Source organism: Acomys minous (genome assembly GCF_964271855.1).
Source record: "Acomys minous genome assembly, chromosome: 15".
Lineage (NCBI taxonomy): Eukaryota > Metazoa > Chordata > Mammalia > Rodentia > Muridae > Acomys > Acomys minous.
The window spans coordinates 75745417-75767814 of NC_140497.1; the positions used below are offsets into that span (position 1 = coordinate 75745417).

Sequence of the window (22398 nt, forward strand, 5' to 3'; positions counted from 1 at the left end):
AGGGTGGCTCACAACCATCTGTAATGGGAATTCATTCCCTTGTGTGATAGGCATAAAGACAGAGCACTCAGCCTGGTGTGGTGGTGCACACTTTTAATCCCAGCCCTTGGGAGGCAGAGGCAGGAGGATCTCTGTGAGCTCTAGGCCAGCCTGGTCTACAAAGCAAATCCTGGAAGGCCAAGGCCACATGTAGAAACCCTGTCCCAAAAAAACTTAAACAAACAAACAAACAACAACAACAGAAAACAAAAAACATCAACAACAAAAAATATATTAATAAAATAAATCTAAAAAGAAAGATGAAAAAATACTGCAGCACATAAGTAACCGGAGCTTTTGTTCTCCATAGCCTGCTTTTTGCAGTGCTTTCCTGGGCGGGGGTTTTCTTGATAGCTCACATCTAATTGTCTGTAGTGGTGATTTCCATAGGTTTGTGTGGTACAATGAAGGTGAACCCAGAAGAATTAAGAATTAAAGGCAGTTACCTTGTCTAGGACAGTGTATAAAGAACTGTAGTTGCATCATCTCAAATCCCAAGACTTCCTCCTCTTCCAGACAGAGTAGTGCATGGGAATTCAGTTACTAGGAATTTTTGGTTTATTTTCTTTAGAACAGTGTGGAACTTCCTCCTTTTGTTACATTGGTGAGCAATATGGTAATAGAGACTCACGTGCTTTTGGAACTGAAAAGTAGCTTGGGGACTATGTGATTAAAATTTTTAATTTTATTGATGAAGAGATTAAGCTAGAGAAAGGCTGATATTTGTCCAAGACACAGCTGGGAACTAGTGAAGCCAAAGAAAGAAAGCTGTATCTCTTAAATTATAGCTCAAACATTACTGTAATATATATATACATACATATATATTATATATCTCAGAAACACTACTGTGATAGATGTATATATCAAGTGACAAATAAGAAAGGAAGACTCCAAAGGGCTTTCTAAACAAGGTATTTGAATTATGCAAGAAAATGAAAAAAAAAATCAACGAATTGGGATGTGGTAAGCGAGTTTTAAATTAACTCCCTAATTTTCATATGCTACAGGGCTATTAATTATGTATTCCACTTAAATTATTTAGTTCAAGATGTATCTAAAGCATCAAATTCCTCTGTTTTGAGAATTTTGGTGATCACAGCTGTTAACTTGTGCATCATGGTCACAAAGAATAACTTGCCCAGGTAATTGACTTCGTTTGTCCTTCTCCCGTAGGATCAACCCTTGTTTTTGTTTTTGTTTTTGTTTTTTTTCCAAGACAGAGTTTCTCTGTGTAGCCCTGGCTGTCCTGGAGTCCCTTTGTAGACCAGGCTGGCCTCAAACTCCTAGCAATCCACCTGCCTCTGTCTCCCGAGTGCTGAGGATCAACCCTCTTGTCAGTATTTGTTGCTATAAATTGGAGTGACTATGAGTACATAGGGTCATAAAGCCCTGTGACATTCAAGGAAGCCACGTCCCAGTGAAATCCAAGAGACACTCCTCCGATTGGCAGCACAAGGCCCCAGCTCCCCACACATCATAAGTTTTATTTTGAAATAATGGGTTTTAGTAAGAGCCCTCTTCTGAAAATTTAGTCCAAGAATGTAATGCATGCTTATGGGGTGGGGGAGGGGTGCTTTTCAGTACTGCATCTTTCCTTCTGTGCTGAATCAAGGTCTGGGTTTGGAATTCTGTCACTTTCTTTGTGCTTTGGCACCCTGCACAGGCCCGGGAACAGCACACTCCTGGAAGTGGCAGAACTGGGGCAGCGCCCACCGTGCTGTAACTAATTGGCCCTGGGGCCCCAGCATCCTTAGCTGCGGATGAGCGGGGGAGTTTGAAACTTTAGGTTTGCGCTTGCCGGTCTTCTCCATTTGAACTTGTTTCGGAGGTGTTTGTGTTTCTGTCTTCTGTAGCCCCACTGAGCTGCCACCAGAGGAAAGAAGCCCAGCTGTGAAGAAAGGATAAACACTGCCTTCTAAACAGTTTCTTTTATGGCCCTTTCTTCCCACTCTTTATAGGAACCATGCCCAGGTTTTTCTCTAGACTGTGTATACATAGGTATGTGCATTTTGCTCCTTAAATAGCATCATGGTATAGATAAAGCTCTGTGCTTGACTTTTCACTTAATATATTTTTATCATGACATATAGCTATTTTTTTTAAAGACAAATGTCTAGGTGTTCCATCTTAGAGATGGGTGTCTCATTTTCATTAGCATTTCTTACAAGTTTTCCTTTGTTTCTCAGGTCAGGCAGCACCTTTCTGATCCTCAAAGGCATCTCTCACTTAAGTGTGTGTTGCCCAGGAGGCTGCTTTTTCTAACCTAGGAAAAAGCAAGCTGGCAAAAGAACAGGAATACAGCTAACTGTCACTACCTGCACCTCCCAGTACCCTCTTGGCATATGAGAGGTGATGTGTATGTGCCTTTGCCAAAGTCAGAGCTGCAGCGGTGGCTCCAGGACGCAGCGGAGCGTGGACAAGTGAGTTTGTGGTTGGGTACTGTCAGAGGCGAATCCTTAGATTGGACATAATGAAGCAGAAAAAAATCAAGATATTTCACTGTCAGAAATTTCAAGGTCAAACGCTGCTGCTCACTTTCTTTTCAAGTCAGGTTAGCAGAGGAGCTCACTCTAGCAGCTTCGAGAGTATCTTCCTGGACAGGAGGTAGGTCCCAGAGCTTGTAAAGCCCATCTCAGGAAGAGCGCGTACAGACTCCCATAGGAAATTGAAATGTCAGGTTTAGCCTGCCGTCAAGCAAGCGGACTAAACTTTAGACAAGATAAGTAGCTCTCAAACTTCTTATGGAAGAGGGGCTTCTTCTCAAGAGAGCTGCCTTTACCGTCTCCAGCACACACCAGGGAGAAAGTGGTGTGGGAGCCATAGTTTTTGGTGCTGTCGGGGATCTGGTTGACCTTCCTCAACAATTCCAGCAGCTTGCAGTCTTCCCAGAACACAGGCTGAGAGATGACTGACCAAATGGTATTTCTTTTCAACCAAGGCGTGTTATGCCTTTTCTATGTCTGTAGCGAGAATTTAGGTGCCAGGAAGAGTTTCTGTTGACACATAGTTTCAAACAGGATACACCTTCCTCCTGGGCCTTTTAAAAAAGGGGCCCTCTTTTGCTTTGTCAAGTTGAAGGGTCCTTCTGTTGGTTGAAGATAAGGTGTATCACTTCAGTTAGGTTTTAACTATTAAAAGAAAAGTTAAAGTATCTGAACCCAGAGAAACCAGCTTGTAAGGGCAGCAAGCATTTCTACAAATTCCAGAGCCTGTGAGATTGATTGCTTTTCGTATTTGCTATAGCCAAATGATTAACTAGGACCCCGCAATAAGGCCTCCGAGAGGTGATTTATGCTCCGAGTGCTGGAAGGATGTTTGCATATAGCCATCAGATTTTTTTATTTTTTATTTTTTATTTGAGGCCCTTTAAACCTTGTTTATCTTGGGGACAGTCACTACTTCAGTCAGTTTTCTTTCCTTTTGTATTTTATTGTGTTCCGCCAGAGGCCCAAGCCAGCCTCTTAATATTTACCGAGTTTGGTGGATCAAGGCTATCTAGGGGACCACCTGAGTCTGTGGGAGACGAGTGTGCTTCAGATCTTCCAAAGCTTTTTGTCACCACCACCAAGGGAGTGGATTTTATGGATAGCCAATTTCCCCAACTAAAGAAATACAGTTCTCACAAACGCTGAAATATATCATAATTATTTGGATTTCACAATGAAATGTATGCTGATTAAACCTAGGGCCAGCCAGGATCAGGAATTATTATTATTTTTTTCTGAGACAGGGTTTTTCTGTGTAGTCTTGGCTGTCCTGGACTAGCTTTAATAGACCATTCTGGCCTTGAACTCACAGAGATCCATCTGCCCCTGCCTCCCGAGTGCTGGGATTAAAGGCGTGTGCCATAACACTGGCAGGAATTTTTTTCTCTAACACCTTTTCTCATATTTTTATTATGAATGGAAAGTTTAAGTTCCTCCACATTGAAATAAGGTATTTTATTTAAAAAATTCTTGATGAGGGTGGCATGGTGGTACAAACCTTTAATCCCAGCACCCAGGAGGCAGAGGTAAGTAGGTCTCTGTGAGGTCAAGGCCAGCCAGGGCTACATAGTGAGACCCTGACTCAAAAACAGAAACAAAACAAAACAACAAAAGCCAACCAACCAACCGAAACCAGCACACATCGTATGCCATTGTGCTTGTTTGTCACTGAGACAGATGCAAAAGAAAACAGAGCAGACACTGTGCCTGTCTTCGCTGGAGCTCCGTTCTCATTTTTAAGTAGCTAGCGCTAAAAATAAATAATAAATAAATAAATTTGCCTAGAAGTCCTTTGTTCCACTCTGAAAAAGACACTGTTTGAGAGTCAGTATGCTACAGAGTACGAAACGTGGCCCATTGGTGGGCCTCTTGCTCTCTGTGCCTTTAGTGCAGGGCTGATGGGACATGAAGGGCCCAGCCCTGTTCTGAGTGCAGCGACAAAGGTTCATAAAACATGTTGTCACTCACAGGTAGGTAGGGAAGAGAAAGATGGTTGTCTGTACACTCTCTCCTCCTTCAGGTGTGATGCAGACCTCAAGAGAAGCAGTGTTCCATGGTGCTTGTTTGATCCAAGACCACGCCTCTGCGGATGATCTCCCCTGTGGTGCCCAGAGGGGTGGCCTTTTTTTTTTTTCTTATCTTTCTGTTATCCAGCAGGAGTCTGAAGGCTGAGCAGCTGCCCAGCACCATCAGGAACTCTTCTTTGTTGTTGGGAAGGTGTGTTGACTTTTAATGATAGGGAATCCCTTTGTTCTCTTGGGCCATAAGTGCTTTCCTCTGTGGATGGGTAGAATCGTATTGCTCAATGCTGTTCTGAAGAGGACCAATTCTAAGCCGCATCTGAGACACTCAGCCCATCTCTGTCACAACACAGTGTAATTTGTTGTATCATTATGCTATATTTTAGAATTGATGCCTTTTTCTGGTGAATCCACGTTGTGTTTGGAGAACTGTCTTTTGTATGGCTTCTGTGTAAGATGGAGGTGTGTCTGAAGGCAGCTTTGCCCTGCTGGAAGGAAGACTGAGATGTGAGCAGGAGAATGACTGGGTGATTTAAAGCAGCACAGTTGATGGAGTCAGGTGGAGTGGCTTGCCATCGTACCTTTGGGAAGAGTCCCAGGTTGTTTATCACAGACTCCCAGGGACAATAACACACCTGGCAGCTTTAAATGGAGCCCGTGTCTTCCAAGTTATGTCCACGTCTTAACTCATTCATGGAAGCAAGCAGTTTTAGTTTAAGAAATGCCCGTGCCAGGCGTGTGGCACATACCTTTAATCCCGGGAGAGGCAGAGGCAGGCTGATCTCTTTAAATGTGAGGCCAGCATAGTCTACATAGAGAGTTCCAGGGCAGCCAGTGCTGCATAGTGAGACCGGTCTCCCCAACCAAGCCGAACCAACTAAACCAAACCAACAACAAAAAACCAAAACGGAAAAAGAAACCATCCTTCATTTGTACCTTTTGCCTAGCTTAAAAAAAAAAAAAAAGTAATGGACATTCCTCAGATATTTTCTGTTCAATGGCCTGATCCAAAGCCAGTAACTCTCAGAGAATGACTGATTGTGTTTTGGAGAACTTGTGGCTTCCTTATGCAGGCATTTATGAAGGCCTCACTGCGTGCGGCAGGACAGTGGGAAGGGATACGTGCTCTGTTTCTTGGCTTGGATGCGCACCTGGCTGTTGGTGGTAACACTCCTTATATGACAGAACTGTAAACTGACGAGCGTTTCTGCAGGAAACTGGTCTCATGGCCTGCAGTGGTGTTCCACCCACCCACCAGGCCCACTCACTTCACTGCCTAAATATAGGCTAGTGCTCTCCATGACCTGTCGTGGGCTTGGACTTCCATCCTTGCTGGCTGATCGTGGTTGCAGCTTACAGCTCCCAACTCTTTCCACTTCTGTGGTAACTCGACTCACATTCACTGCCGGGCTCCTCCACAGCGAGTCTTCCCCAGTGTTTGAACCTGAAGATTGCCTGTATCCCTGGATGACTTTCGTCCTTTTGTTTTAATGGCATACAAAACATTCTGATACTGTTCCGGCCAAGGTCGGCTTCCCCACCTTCGTGCTATGATCTGGAATGTTCAGTGACCCTATGCTCAGCTGCGAGCCCTGTGCAGATGGGGGCCCGTGTCTGCATGTATTGTCTTAGACTCTGCCGTGCAGGGTGGTGACAACATTTACTTAGGGCTGTGTAGGCTTTTGTAGAACTCCCTGAATTATGTCCACCCCCTAAGTGGCAGCTTGTCAGGAAGACCAACTATATCGCCCTTTGTCTATTCCCACAAATTCTTGCTTGATAGATTCAGCATTGTCTGTCAGAACATCTTGAGAAATGGAAAATAAATGGCTCTTTTTTAAAAAAAATGTGTAATACCACTTCAAACACACACACACACATACACAAATACACACACACATGCCTGCACACACACACATGCCTGCACACACACACACATACAAGCACTACATGCATACATACATGCAGGCACACACACACACTGGTTAGCACTTGAAGAGTGTTCAGGGCAGTCTGCATTTTTCCTATGGTTTTCCTTCCCTCTCTTCTGTTAGGAGGAGCGTTACTAATTTCTAAAATGACAGTTGGGGAGGCAGAGCAATTGTCAAGATTTTCCCACAGTGAGGTCTCCCCAGTGGCATTTGGCTTTCTGTTATCTTGAGTAGAGGCTACTTAAAGCAGCTTGCATTGTGACATCAATTCTAGCACTTACCCAGTGACATTTAACCAAAGTTTATGGGCCTCGTGTTATTTTGAGGCCTCTTGCCCAGCTTCATCAAATGTTTTAGTGGACAATTCTCTGACAGTTCCTCAGCTTTTTTTGTTGTGTAAAAAAAATTTTTTATATTGTATAAAATTTATATTCTATAAATTTTGGATAGTTAATATTATTCACTGTGATTTTCCTCCTCTGCAGCTACTTGTAATTTACTTCAAAAAAATTTGTTTCTTAAGTCTGTGAGATTGCATAAATGCACACACAGCTAGAACATGGCATGTCCTGCCTGCTCAGAATGGTGCCACTCGCTGTGGGGTTAGGGTCTGGAGCACCACTCCCTGCGGGGTTAGTGTCTGCAGCGCCACTCGCTGTGGGGTTAGTGTCTGCAGCACCACTCGCTGTGTGGTTAGTGTCTGCAGCACCACTCGCTGTGGGGTTAGTGTCTGGAGCACCACTCGCTGTGGGGTTAGTGTCTGGAGCGCCACTCGCTGCGAGGTTAGTGTCTGGAGGGCCCCTTGCTGAGGGGTTAGTGTCTGCAGCGCCACTCGCTGCGGAGTTAGTGTCTAGAGTGCCACTCGTGCGGGTTAGTGTCTGGCGCACCACTCGCTCTGGGTTAGGTCTGCATCACCACTCGCTATGGCTTAGTGTCTGGAGCGTCACTCGCTGCGGGGTTAGTGTCTGGAGCTCTGTTCTGTGGAAACACTGGGTGTGTATCACCTCAACGCTCTTTTGTCTTCTCCTTCTCTTGCGATGAGTGGTGTACTCTTTAGAAGTGGTTGTAAGGAATGGAGTTATGGCTTAGAGGTTAAGAGCAGTGGCTGCTCTTCCAGGATGGCTGTGTCGGATTCCCAGCACCCAAGCTCACAACTGCCTGTATGCACCCGAACTTCAAGCGGATCCAACAGCGTCTTCTGGTCAGTAGGGGCACTGCATACAGACATACACTCATCCGTATAAAATTTAAAATAAATGACTCTTGAAAAAAAAGTGACTGTAAAGAAATAGGGACTTTGGATTCAAGTAGCTTGCGTTAGATAGCTCTGGTTTTGATTTAAGCATACCTATCACTTTTAGCACAAGATTTTATAAAAAGATCTTAAAAGGAAAAAGTAAAATTATATGGAGTTATGTTGTCCCTCCAGCTCAGCTGGAGACAGCCCTAACATCTGTGTATTTGGATGCCCTTTCTTCAGCATTCTGCCTGCTTTGTTCCTTTTAAGTTCCAAAGAAATTCACCTGACATTGGGAAGATCAGAAAGTACTAAAAATTTTTAGCTCATTTTAATTGTTTTTATGTAGTTTTATTCTCTTAACTACTTGAAATAATTCTACTTGTTATTATTTTAAAACACATACAAAACTTGGGGGTGGGGTGGGGGAATCCATCTTTAATTCCCCTAAAGAGAAACAGAAGCAAGCCTCCTGGCAATATTAGTGGATGGGTAATTAAAAGCAAACAAAGGGCTAGTGATCTGAGCTTCAGTGTGCAGGGTCCTGAGAGAGTAATTCTCTTCAGAGATTAAATGCCCTTGCACTTTTAGCAGCTGACTATTGGCCTGACCTCAAGTCTCCTCCCCACTCTGGTCTGATGTGCTTCCACCACCATCTTCCTGGCCAGGGAGGAAGAGAGTGCGTGAAAGGAAGGTGACTGTGATGGCCACCTGCAATGTGGGGTGTTGGTTTAGATATATTCTGTATGTCACTTCTCTCTTGTCATCAGGTAGTAAACACTGATGTTGCCGCTTTGAGCTATATGGTCTTTGGCATCACGATGTTGCCGCTTTGAGCTATATGGTCTTCGGCATCACGATGTTGCCATCTTTCTATCCCTAGCACTCAGGATAGAACCTGCTAGATTCTCAGTGGCTAAGGCAGAGCCCCTACAAGGTGGGGTGCCCTTGGTTAAGAACCCCCATGTAGCCTGTTTAATTTTAAAATAGACTAATGTAACCTAAACAAAAGCATGTATAGCATGTGTCTGATATAAGAAAAATATTGTTGTTGGGTGTTGGGGTGCGCGCCTTTAATCCCAGAACTTGAATTTGAGACCAGCCTTGTTAACATAGCAAGTTCTAGGACTGCCACATTGAGAGACCTTGTCTCAAAAAACAAACAAGCAAAAAAGGAAACAAGAAAAGAAAAATACTGTTATCATTTTGGAAACAAACTAAAGGAGAAAATTAAATTGACTTAATTTAATTCCAAGTCTATTTACAAAGAATAAAGTAAATAGTACGATTTGTAATGAAAAGGGAAGTAAGCAAAGAAAATCTAAGGCAGGGTGAGATCATAGCTAGAAAGTCAAGTTATTTCTCAAAACGATTATTTCTGGTATGACCTTCTCTTCAAGCTAACTGATGAGACAATCACTTGCTTCTTCCAGTACAGAAACACATAGCCTTCCAGGGCTTATTTATAACCTCCTGCAAAGAGCAAGCAGTGAAGAAGAAAGCTTAATTATTCTTTTTCCACCCAGTGCTTCCATGTGGCCAGGATGAAATGTTAACGCTGCTTGTATCTTGGTATCTTTTACATCTGAGCAAACATACCTGGTTTACAACTGCTGCCGCCGCCCCCAGGAAGTCAATTTGGTAGTTCCTCATGTAGGGTGAAGCCTTTTTCGTAGTTGGTCTGTGGTCCATCAATGGGATCTCTGTTAGCTAATTTTCCATCAGGGAGATGCATTTTTTTCCAAAGCTGAGATCTAGGAGAGTTGCCAAGTTGCTAAAGTTGAAGGGGGGGAAAAAAGTACACAAACCCCAGCAAACAACGTAACTCTTTCACGTGACCATCTCTCCCTTTGTGCTTGTTATGCTGGCTGCCAGTTGGCCATTTGTGAAATAGAGTCCATGTATGTGTTCCTTTGCCTAGGGCTATTTCTGAGCTCTTGGAATCCCAGTTAAAGCTTGATTTCAAATAGTTGGCCACTCAGCATGCAAAGGGTGGATGTCCAAGATGGAATTAAGAAATTTAGACTTTATCAAAGGATTTTCAGTCCTGCTCTTGTGAGCTCCACAAAGTGTTTGCAAAGGTTCTGTGTCCCTAGCAGAGAAGAGCAGCACAAAGTCCCCACGTTTCAGAGCACCGTGTGACTCTTTCATGGGATCTACAGTGTGGCTTAAAACTCTAGGGTATTTTCTTAAGATCTTCAGCTGAAGGAAAAGGACCAACCAGTTAGTAGACTTGGCCTCGCTTTGAGTCTAACAGTGAGTGCAAGTTCTCCTGACCAGCACAGCGGGGCCTACCCAGACAGTAAAGGTCATTTTTCTCTTTTGTCGCTGTGAGAGCTTGCATTTGACTTGTACTGAGAATCCCCAAAGAAGCAACTGTTATTTTGTTTTCTCTTTATTACCGAAATGAGACACGGTCCCCAGGTGGCTTTGGCAGTCTACAAAATGACCTTTGCATCATGGAGGCCTTTTGAGATGATTGAATTGAATCGACTGATTCTAAATGTTACACCATTAGTGAAAAATGTCCCAGGAATCACTTTGGGGACCTAGGGGAAAAAATTACAATTTAATCTCAGCTGTTTGCCCATCGTCATGCCACTGTGGTGACTCCCATGGCATTGGCTCTAGTGAAAGAGCCACTGCTGGGGCCAACAATGCAATGCCCAGCTCTTTCCTAGTTCATTTCCCCTCTGTAGCTGCTGCCCAAGGCCGAGGGGGCCACATGCTCCCATGCCTGACCTTTGAGTCCCAGCAGGTTCCTGTCACCTGACTTTTGTAGTCTCTCTTTCTGCTCCAGTTTCCAACATACGAATTTCCACTTAATGCGTGCTGACTGAGGAAGGTGATCACCAGCTGTATGCTGAAGAAGCAGTTCACAAGTTGAATTCCCACGACTACGTCAGAATCAACAGGCAAAAGATCTCCTTGGGTCATTGGGTCCGTATCCTGTGACCATGGGTGTTCTCTGACATGCCCCTCAGTTCTGCTCATTAGACGGCTGGCTGTGCCACACAGCTGTTTTCATAGGTACTGACCACTTTCCTTCTGTGTATGTTGGGGGTTGCTGTTTCTTATTAGGTACGAGGTCGGAGGTAGACCAAGTGATGGGCTCTGCTCCTGTCCGTGTTGCAATGTAACTTGTGGAATGTATTTCCCTTTGTTTGAGTACTTCCTTTCATTTCTGAGCTATTCTGACGCTTTCATGTGTATGTAGGATGCGCTGTCGTTATAATTGCCCATTGCCCTCCTCTCCCTGTGAACCCCTCCTTTTCCCCACCTATGCACCATTAGACCAGTACCAACCATTAATGGTCATTAGGTCCTCAGGAAAGGATATGCCTCTTGGACACTTCCTCTCTCCAGGATGCAAAGTGGGAGGGCCCAATCTGGGGCAGGTGTGCCTAGCTGCTGTGTGCTCCTGGTGTCAGGGGTAAGGCCATGTCTGGATGGCAGCGTTTGACAACACTCTAACTTGTCCTCCATCTTCTGAGATAGCATAATGCCTCTTTTGTTACGGAGATGCTAAGCATAAGTCACCTAAAAGTCTATAAAAACCTGTCTTCTGAGAAAGGGAAAGAAGGGTTGTTTCAGTTAGAAGTTCTCTTTCTTTTGATGAGTGTTTGTTTTTCCAGGCCTCTGGTCTACTGTCTGTGTTGCTAAGGTGAGCTGAAATCCATGTGAAATCCATGTGTTGGTTTCCCCTCCATACACAGAATGTAGGTGCCTGGCTAGGGCTGCTATGGCGTGAACACTGACTGGCCTATGTAAACGGTGTGACCTAGACTATCGAGAGCTTCTCTCTGCCTTGACTTTGGTCTTCTCATCAATGATGCGGTGATCATTATAGCAGCTGCTTTGGAAGATTGTCTTGATGATAAAATGGGAGGATTTAGATGAAGCAGTTGGCTCAGAGTAAAAATTTAAAAATCAGCTATTACTGCTTTGTAAATAGTCTTCTCATTTTAGTGCAAATTAAATTCTTTCTCACAGTTCTGGGTGAAACTCGTTACCATACACATGCTAAGAAGGAACACTGTCCTTGAGTTGTTACAGTAGTGTGAAGGGTCAGAGTCTGGGTGACCTTACAACCTCTCAGCCCAGAATTTCTTGGCTTCTGTCCAGGTGGTAACAAGGCTACTATGTCAGCCCCAACTCTTTTTTTTAATTTGGCTAAAATCCTGATGCAGTATTAAAGATGTGTTTGGTATGTCTGTACTACCTGCCTGTAAGGTCCGGGGGTGGGTCTAACGGGTGACACTGAGGTGAATTGTCTTTTTGGATAAGGGATGTATCAGAAGAGCTCTTAATACCACAGAATGACTGCAGGGCAGAGGCTCTTAGGACAGCTTAGGCCCCTGAGGCAGAGTAGGGGGTCCTGTCTTAAAGGCTTCTGAGCAAGGCGGATGGTCTATGCTGCTTTGCTGGTGACTAGCTCTCGTATATGATTGCGGATTGTATTCAAGCCTTTCCTGACTCCCAAAGAGCAGGGCAAAGAGTTTCCCTGTGTGTGTGTGTGTGTGTGTGTGTGTGTGTGTGTGTCTGCCTGTCTGTCTTGCAATTTAGGGAAATAACATGTGACCTTGAAGATGGGGCAGTGGAGAGGGGAGTAAGTTTGAGTTGGGGGACCCTGGAGGTGGGCCTGCCCTGAGCAGCCTCTGGTACAGCCTCCTGCGTTGTCAGCAGCTTGCAGCTCTCTGTCCCAGCAGGGGCTTCCACTGTGGGCCCTAGAGCCTCAGCACTTCATCTTGGATCTCAGCCCTTCTCTGTAAAGGGAGGTTCTCTGGCTGCTGTCAAGGAGTGTTTTCCTCAGAAATGAGTTTGATGAAGATGAAGGTCATCGTTTGTTTTCCAATTCTCAATTCTGAGAGTTCTCGAAGCCTTTGTAGCCAGCTGTAGAGGTGTGGCCAAAAGACACACAAAGTACTAATGATTGATATATTTCTTCTTTTTTTTTTTTTTAAACATTTTTGGGAGGTGTTGACTGGTTTGGCAGATGAAAAACAAGAAACAAACAAACAAACAAACAACAACAAAGCCAAAAGCCCCACAGGTTTATTCTCATGGTTTAAAAAGATTTCCTAAGTAAATGTATTTTGCTCATTGGACTTGAGATAAGGCCTTAAGTTGGGGAAGATGCTCTTGACAGAAATTTAGGATCACGTCATTCCATCTTCCTGTTTAGTTTTCCAGAAAAAAAAAATTGATGGTTCCAAGTTGGAAGAAATAGCGTTAGTGTCATGAGAAGTAGTTCTTGGATTTGAATTCTGGTTTCTTGCACATAAGGGATCCCATATTGCTGAGCAACCTCTGCTGTTATGAGGAAGTAAGGGGTGGCTCACTGTCATAAAGGAAGATGCAGTGTGGTGTGCCACGTTTCAAGGAAATGTCCTTTTAAATGATTGCAAAAACACAAATCTAGCTCAGCTCTGGGCTTTTCCGTGTGGACAATCTTGTAAATTGTGTCTGGCTGCCGTTGTTGCTGCTCTTACATCCATCCCCTCCCTGTCACTGCCACTTAGGTGAGCACTTTCCTTTCATCTGATTGCTCTGGAAACTCAGGTTATTTCTCCTGAGGCGAGAAGTGTTGGCAGCGTGGCTGGTTTATCCTGAAAGTGCCCAGCAGTCTTTCCTGAAGAGAAAGACTGTTGGTTGTCACCTTTTCAGAGCCCTGTGGTGCCAGTCCAAGCTGGCCTGAACAGGACAACAGCGTGTGATCACCAAGGAAGGGACCTTTAGGGCAGAACCCAGCCTATTTTAATTGCTAATGGGTCGAAGCCGTTTGTACAAAGACTCCTTCCCGGTCTCCAGACTTCTCTGGGCTGCTCATCCGCGTGAGAGGCTGTCCTGTCAACTGTGATTAAACAAGAAGGAACAGGCAGGCAAATGACAGGCAGTTGTCACCACCTCTGCAGGGCTCCAGGAAAACAAATGCAAAATGGAGCCGACAGAGAAGACTTTGAAGATGTGTTTTTTTCATTGAGGCTGTTGGAACAGTGCCTCACCATTAGAGAAAGTACTATATTCTATGTTTTCTCATTCCATGTTTACTTACTTTTCTGAGTGAGCTTACATGCACAGACCCCCTATCCCCTTACATTAGAAAAGTCTATACAGTATTTATCACTATTTTTAAAAGCTGCTTTAATTAGGTTTTACAGTCAAAGATTTCAGGTATTCCCCTGTACCAGTTAATTGAGTTAGCTAATTATTGTAAAAGTAGGTAGGATTTATAAGGGTTTTATTATCAGAGGTCATGATTTAGGAACTGTTCTTTTCCTAATTTGTAGGTATTTATCAAGGGTCATTTGGCATAATCTTGTCTCTTGCCACACAAAGAGAACATTTAAAATTACTCAAGGAAAGGTAGGCTTTTAGTCTGACCCACAACCCTTTCTAGTCTGTAATAGGATGACTTATCATACTTATAAAATTCTATAATTATAACAAAGCTGTTATATTTTCTTTTCCTTGGAAGATTTAGTTCCAAGTCATTATACCACATGACGCTTCCTACACAGCTCCAGCACCAACAGAAAAAATAACTTGGCTTTTCGCTTGGTGTGTTAACTGCTAGGAGAGGGTTTTCTCTTTTCCCTCTACGAGGCATTCTAATCAGAGTTCCTCCTCATCTGGTGACATGGGAGGCCTCATGCAGGACCTCATCTGCATCAGGAATCAGCTCGTGCTGACTTCTTGTGTCACCATCTCTAAGGAAGGGAGTACACTGGTCACCTGGCTGTGACAGAAACAGGTTTTCAGCAGGCTGGAGGCCTATGGGGGTTTCCACACTGGGCTAGAACGCTATAAAGACAAACCGAGTTAGAGAGCCTGAGGGCAGCCCTGTGCCAGATGACCCACAACTGTACGGTAAACACACCTAACTGAGTGTTAGACAGCATCAAGAACGAAACCCGAAATAAATGGGTAACTAAAAAGTGGTGAACTATACACCCCTGTCCTGTTACAGATTTTACAGAGAGATATGTCTGCTTTTCCACTTTGAATAGTTTAGCTTGTCACACAGATGGCTTTTTAGTATGTTGAGGCACGGTCCTTCTTAATTTATTCAGAGTTTTATTATGAGAGATGTTTATCGTAGAGATAACAACAGAAATTTTAAAAATAGGAAAAATTCTACTTGTAAACTCCTTCCCACATTTAGAGTTTTTCTTTTTTTAAAGATACATTTTATGTTCTTTTACTTTGCCTATCACTGAAGGTTTTAACTTAGCTATTTTCAATTGTTTTTGAAATTATCGTTTGTATGCTTACTTATATTTAGGTGTATGTGTGTGGTACGGGTGAGTGAATGTATGCCCGTCACGTATGTATGGGGTGCACATGTGTATGGGGGTGTTTGTGCATGTGGAGGCCTGAGGCTGACCTCAGTCACCTTTCGCTTAATGTACTCAAGTCCTCTTGATGCACCTAGAAATCACTGTTGGCTAACCGGCTTAGCCATGTGGATCTGTTGTCCCAATCTGTCTTGATACCTCCAGGCTCTGTCTTCCTGCCTCTGCAAATTAGGGGCCCCTGTCTCTTCAGGGAGACTTGGCTTTTATGTGGGTGCTGAGGGACCCAAACTCTGGCTTTCAGGTTTGTATGGCAAGTGTTTTGTGTTGGCAAGGGTATTCACACTAAAGATATAAATGGCTTATATACTTGTTTATAACTAAGGCAGTCTCAATTTATTGTAACCATATTTAAACAAAAACAACACGATGACTGTATCTTTCCTTTTAAAATGTGTTACGATATTTTCTTCCTTCCCCTCACCTTCCTTTTATTCATGTAAAGGTTTTTAAAACTAGCCTCGCCTTTCTGCATTCATCCATGTAAGCCCAGTCATAGCTCTTTCTCAAGCCTCGTTAATGGAATGCTGAAACTTTCCCAGAGATCAGACAGACTCCATCTAAGATTTGGTCATCTATTCATTCATTCAGGGCCAAGTCTCAGCTGTGGGAATGTAATCATTAAAAAAAGTCATGTTTTCTGCCCTCCCAGCCTTTAGTCTTTTAAGTCAGAATGCAAATTAAAAAGACAAATTCTAGGGCAGTTCTCATGATGCCCTAAAAATTCATGAGCATTAATCATGTCAGAGCCCTTCCCTTCCTCCCTCCCCTTGCCCTCCCCTCTCCTCCCCTCCTCTTCCCTCCCCTTTCTCATTAACATCCAGGCAATAGTTAGTTTTCTGAGCTAAACATATGATAAAGGCGAGGGTGTTTTTTTTTCCTCTCTGACAATGTAATAGTTTATGACTTTCATCATTGCCCAGTGTATAGGAAACAGCATTGCTCTTTGTTGGGCTGTACTATCATAGGCCTCACTGTCTCATTTTATGAAAACTCTCTAACAAGCCTGCATATGGCATTCATCAGTGGCTAGCTGTCCCTGGACCCGTGTGCTTATGTTGACTTGAGAAACCCAAATAAGATGATTTAGTAGACAGCACATCGAATGGGTAGGTTAGAAACATCTAAGCCCAAATCTTTAAAAAAAATTTTTTTTATTGGTACCTGGTCTTATTTTTACTGCCCCAGCCTTCTGTTTACTCATCTTCAGAATGGTGGGCTGTGGGAAATAGAAAACTGTTATAACACTCTGTACCGGGTAATTATCGAGTAACACGCCACACCAAATACCAGCGCACAGAAACAATAAGCACATGAGATTCTCCAGGAGGCATCTAAGGGCCGTCTGGGTCCTTTCGCTGATGTGGGTCAGGCCTTCCTGGTTCTGATTGGACCTGCCTTAGCTTTGGCAATCGGCCAATGGAGTGCCTAAGGCTCACTGCTGTGCACAGCCTCTCACACTCTTGACTAGTGACTGGCTCCCTGCTGATGGGACAAGATGACATTGTGCATTTCTTACTGTTCAGCAGGGTCACGGGCCCACGCACGTGGCCCTCGTACGTGCTTCAAAGAGTGAGCAGATACATGGGAGGCCTCTTGAAATTTGTCGCGTACTACCACGTTCTGTTGGCTGCAACCAATCTCAAGACCAGATTAGATTCAAGAGATGCAGAAATCGACTCCAAAGTCCAATAGCCAGACACTGAGACTCAGAAGAGTGTGGAATCAGATCCATTTTGCAATCAATGTACCGTAGGCTCTTTTGGCATTTAAATTTTTCTTAATCCTGTGATCTGATTGGAGTTTTGAATATCTACCAGTGGGTTTGGCCTGGATAGGAACACAAGTGAAAAAAAAACAACCTGTGCTATATTGAAGACTCGTTATGTTGTATAAAACAGTATTCATTTTCCAAAGAGACAGGGTAACAGATACCCCCAAAAGAGTTAGAAATATGATTAAATAAATAAGCCTCTTCTGTTAAAAAATTGAAAACGCTTCATAGCAATCTCTTTTTGGGGAGCTAACGGATACGGAGAAGTGAGCGTGGGCTGAAATTGTCTGCTACCCTCGAAGGATGAGTTGTCGGTGTGGAGATCAGTACTAATCAGACACATTTTTCTTTATAAATCTCCACTACAGATATACAGAAAGAGGGCAAAAGTTATTCTTATTAAGAAAGGCAAAGAGACAGTTTGCTGTTGAATAATTAATCTTAAACCTTTTATTTTAACAGGGCATTGAGGGGCATGCCTAACTCCTGAAACTCTGGTGTCAGAGGCAGGAGGATCACCACAAATTGGAGGCTACCTTAGTGTACATAGTGTGTCCTTAGTCAGCCAGGGCTACATAGCAAGAAGTGACTAGCCTTAAAAGAAAAACAAAACCAACCAACCAACTAACCAACCAACCAGCTAAATAAACACATGAAAAGCCTTTTACTTTGCTTAAGGGAGAAGCCTTATCTTGGATATGGACTCTCCATTAATTAAATTATTCTCACAAGAATGTTTCATTTTTTCAAGAGCTTCTACAAATTTTAGGTGAATATTTCCTTCGAATATATCAAACAGAATTATTTTCAACAACCAGGAAAGACTTATAGCTGTTTTCCAAAATCTATTTCCCCTTGTTTTAGCTTCTAACCTCCCTTGCAGTTCAGTGTGTTACCTGAGCTCCATTTAATGGGGTGTGAGTAGAAAAATGCATGCCTTTCCTGTCCTAGTCCAGAAAATGCCACAGTGTGCTACTTTCCATCTCCTCCTCCTCCTTTTCCTCCCCTTCTTCCTCCTCTTCTTTCTCCTTCTCCTCCCCTCCTTCTTCTCCTTTTTCCTCCTCCTCCTCCTCCTCCTCCTCCTCCTCCTCCTCCTCCTCCTCCTTCTTAGCTCACCTGGGTTGGTCATACCTAGCAGAACTTTGGAAGCCATAAATTGGAAGTTCCACTGTGCACCTCCATTCCTTAGTGATCGCCTTTAGTAGATGGACCCTCTGCTGTATAGAATATCTGCCCTTGGATAGGAACTAGATGAGACGTGTCCCCTTACATAAGGGATCTGCTTGTTTCACAAGTAGAGTGTGCCTTAACTAAGATAGAAAATAGTACATTCTCTCGAAAAAAATCAACGCAGGAAAGCATAATTACTTCCCTAGCTTATTGTGTCTGTGAGCCACTGTACAAAGCTTATCTCTCACATGGGAAAGGCTAAGCTCATTGCTGATATTTCTGCTTCAGGGGGCTCAGAATTTGTTAGGAAAAGCAGATTTATGTACAGATGACTATTATACAGTGTACAAGGTAAATGAATACATCACAGAGAACTTATTATTCAGGAACTCAAACAAGAGAAAGTTCCTTTTCAATGCCAGTTCAGAAGTAGCTAGGCAGTTTAGAAGTAAGTTAAATAGCTTTCTATAGACGGGTTAATAAAATGGATAAGCTATTGGTAGTGAAAATTGTTGTTATAAATAGCACTGACGGGCAGTTCCTGTGTAGTAGGCACATTTTCTATCCTTAAATGTAATAGCCACTTTCACAAAACCCACACCGTATTTTTCAAGATAAAGAAACTGAGGTACACATGGTAAGCAGGTAACATAGGTTCACACAACTAGGACATGACTCACCTGGGCTTTGAAATCAGCATGAGTCTAGGCTGCTACTCACTCTGCTGTGCTTGGACCAGCACGTTGGTTATGTAGCTTTACTGGCTGGCTGGTCAAACCCTGGTTTACAGATCGCGGTGGACATCTGATCACTTTAGAGTGTGCTCTTTCAGCTCATAGGCGGAGGTTGCACATTGGCGGATACTTTGCATCCTTCTGATGCCATTTTAGGTCTTCAGTGAAAACGCTCTCTTACATCGTGTGGATTTCTGTAAACATTAAAAGATGATACCAGTTTAAATGACTCCGTGATGGGCTGGCACGATGGCTCGGTGAGTCGAATGCTTATACCATGCCAGCATAGCACCTGAGTTCAGATCTCCAGAGCCTTGAAGAAGCTGGATATACCCTATGAGCATATACAGAGGGAGGAGGTCCCCCTCAGTCACAGTCATAGGGGAGGGGAGTAAGGGAAATTTGGGAGGGAGGGACGAATGGGAGGATACAAGGGATGGGCTAACAATTGAGATGTAATATGAATAAATTAATATATTAAAAAAAAGAAGCTGGATATAGGGACACACTTCTGTAACCCCAACCCCAAATCCTATGGGAAATAGACTAGACGGATCCCTGGAGCTTGCTAGCCCCCTAGTCTAGAAAGGTCAGTGAACTCTAGGTTCGGTGAGAGACCCTTTCTTTAAAAATAAGGGGAAGAGCTATTATGGAAGACACTGAACATGAATCTCTGGCTTGGCTTACATGTGATGACACGCATGTTCTCATGCACACACACACACACACACAAACACACAGACACACACACTTGTCACAGGTAACAACTGTCTATGTGCTTTCTTCCTAAGCTGGTTTTTATGAGTTTTCAACTATTTAGAATGTATAGTTTTTTGTTTGTTTGTTTTTTGGTTTTTCGAGACAGGGTTTTTCAAGTGTAGCCTTGGCTCACGATGTAGACCAGGCTGGCTTCAAACTCACAGTTATCTGCCTGTCTCTGCCTCCCGAGTGTAGCATTGACCCTTGCCTAGACTAACGGCTTGACATGTGGCTTCCGGCTAAGTGTAGACACGGTAATGCCCCGTGTAGTGTTTGTGCCCTTGAGCCTCTTCCACCAGAAGCACCAGCCTTGTCCTCAGCATCACTCTGTAGTGCTTCCTCAGCTCCAGGACAGTCCTTAAATCCCTCTCTCAGTCAGTGCCTCAAGAGGGTGGATCTCCCAGAGAGAGCCAACAATGGTTTTCACTGAGTTATGTTTGCTTTTCTCCTCTATAATATTCACACAGTATGGTTTGGTTTGGCAAACATAAATCTTATCTAAACATCACATTCTCTGTTTTGTGTTAGGCTCAATTGGACTGCGAGCAGCGCCGTTTTTACTACGATCACGTACATTTCCTTTTCACTTTTATTGGTGTTGAACCCTTTGTCCGAGGCTTATACCATATGGAGTTTCTAGTGAAGGTAATTTTAGTTTTCTTTAAAATACTATGAGTATTGTTCCACTTTTCCCTTTGCCTGTGGTGTTTTTTTTTTTTTTTTTTCTTCTGCAGAGGAAAGTGGCTGGGAATAGATCCTGAATATTCCACTAGCTGCCCACTGGAGACCTCTGACTTTGTCAGGAGGCTAGGCAGGTGCTAATATATTCTTGGAAATCCTTTCTCCCTGGGGCCATTTCGTCTGGCTAATTCTGCACATTGCCGAGTTCCGCGAGCCTTTGTTGCATGCGTACTCTGTGGCATGAAACAGTAAGATCAGGGAGCGGGGAGTGACAGCTTATTGGCATTGGCAGCTCTTTAGTGGGAAAGGTAGAGATGACTTATGATGCAGGTCGGATATGCTACATGTATTACACGGAGGGGCCGGGGAGTCCAACAAGGCTGACGAGGGAGAGTTGTCAACCACAAGCTGCCCTTTTGTTCCTTGACTACCATTGCCTCGGGCCTTCAAGAACGAATTTAGTAAATTTTAAAAAATTGTACAGTGTTCACCATCTCTGCCCCAGTCAGGCTCCTGAGGTCTGGTAGTGAACCTGCTCTACTCTCCCTCAGCCCTGCTCCCTTTGGAAAACGGTCCTGCCTCTGTTCTCTGCAACACCAGTTGGGATGCCTGGAAGTCTTGGGTTGGTGCAGGGGATGGCTCATGTCCTGTGATGGGGCTGGCATCTTGTCTTTCCCGCTGAATCGCTTGACTTTTGATGTCATAATCCCAAGTGGGGAGAGAAACCTGCGTCTTACAGAGCTGTTCAGAGATCAAACAATGTGGGAAATCAGTGGAGCCCTGAATGACCGTGTACTGTTGACATGGCTCTAATGCCCTAGAGGCATGGAAATAGCAAAAATTTCCGTGAGCGAGGCAAATCCAAGTTCAAGTTCAAGTGCTTATGAGTGATTGGTCAGCATGTGCAAAGAGTTGATCAGTGCGTACAGAAACTGGCAACCGTAGCTTCCTCCTCTGATATGACTGCCACCTGAGATTGCTTTCTTTCAGAGACCTCCCACTGACCTCGTCCTCCCGATGCTCAGAGCAACAACATGCTGAGCTTCTGCACATGAGGCACTGTGCGTCTGGATGAACACAGCACATCCCAGCTTTTATCTATGTGTGTCTTTGTTTCTTACGTGTCTGCCGTTTCTTTATCCCTCATCGCTCAAGTCTGTGTTGCAGGACCAAGCCTTGCAAGACTCAGCAAAGCAAGACAGGGCATGGATAGCACCAAGGCCGGGTTTAGTACATAGTAGCTGCCCATTAAATTTTAGATATGACTGTGTTCAATGTTTCTTACCTGGAATCAAGCCTCAAGAGTAGATGATGCTGGCAGAATAACTACTTAGGCTCAAATATGTGTTTTTGTGAAAAGATTGATTCTACTGCTATTTAGCGACATTATTTTAATAAATTATATAGGTTTATTTTATTTCCATTAGCATATTTTTCTTCTTACTATTATATTCATGAATCAAAGTGAGCAACTTTGGTAGTCAGCATGGCATAGTGGGAAGTATGAGATTCAGACGGGGAGTGGTACCTGACATTGCATTCTGCTTCTGCCGTCTATTAGCCTTGATTTCTAGAGAGACTCAATATACTTGTCCCTTGAATAGAGAGAAGATGATAATGTTAATTAATATAAGTAAAACCCATTTACTTATCCCTAAAGTGGAGACAAGAGACGACAAAGCGCTGCCATATACTTTTTAATTTGTTGGTTTTGTGGAGACAGGGTTTCTCTGTGTAGCCCTGATTGTCCTGGACTCCCTCTGTAGACTAGGCTGGCCTCAAACTCACAGCGATCCACCTGCCTCTGCCTCCCTGAATGCTGGGATTAAAGGTACATAAAAGGAACACCTTTTAAGGTGTTTTCAAATGTCGTGTTGAGCATCCGTGATCTCCCAGCAGGGCCCTCTGTCTCTCTAAGCATCTCCTCCTTTTTCTTGCCAGTTCTTAGCTTGGTCTGTGTTGATGTGCTTATTTATTTGTTTGTTTGCTTGTTCGCTAGACCTTTCTTCCCTGTGTCTTGGCGTTTGTTTGATTTGCCATTCTACTGGCATCCTGCTGCTGGTGCTCAATACTTCTTTGCTAAATGACCAGATGAAAGATGGGACCGCAGGAAAGGATGACAGCCAGCAGCGTTGGCTCTCCTCCGTAACCTGTATCATTTATTTGTTGCTTCATTTCATATTGCTTTTTCCCATCACCTGTTGTCTT

General features: G+C 43.7%; 1 protein-coding gene across 2 annotated transcripts in view; it reads left to right on the forward strand.

Annotated features, from left to right (window-relative positions):
• Positions 1-22398, forward strand: part of FRAS1 (Fraser extracellular matrix complex subunit 1) — a 408415-nt gene that overhangs the window by 76987 nt on the left and 309030 nt on the right. The window contains exon 3 of one of the 2 annotated variants that reach the window (XM_084760406.1): positions 20038-20154. The exons of the other annotated variant lie outside the window; for it this stretch is intronic. Coding sequence (XP_084616532.1) covers positions 20038-20154 — 117 coding nt within the window. The remainder of the gene's footprint in view (positions 1-20037; positions 20155-22398) is intronic. 2 annotated transcript variants of the gene reach the window in all.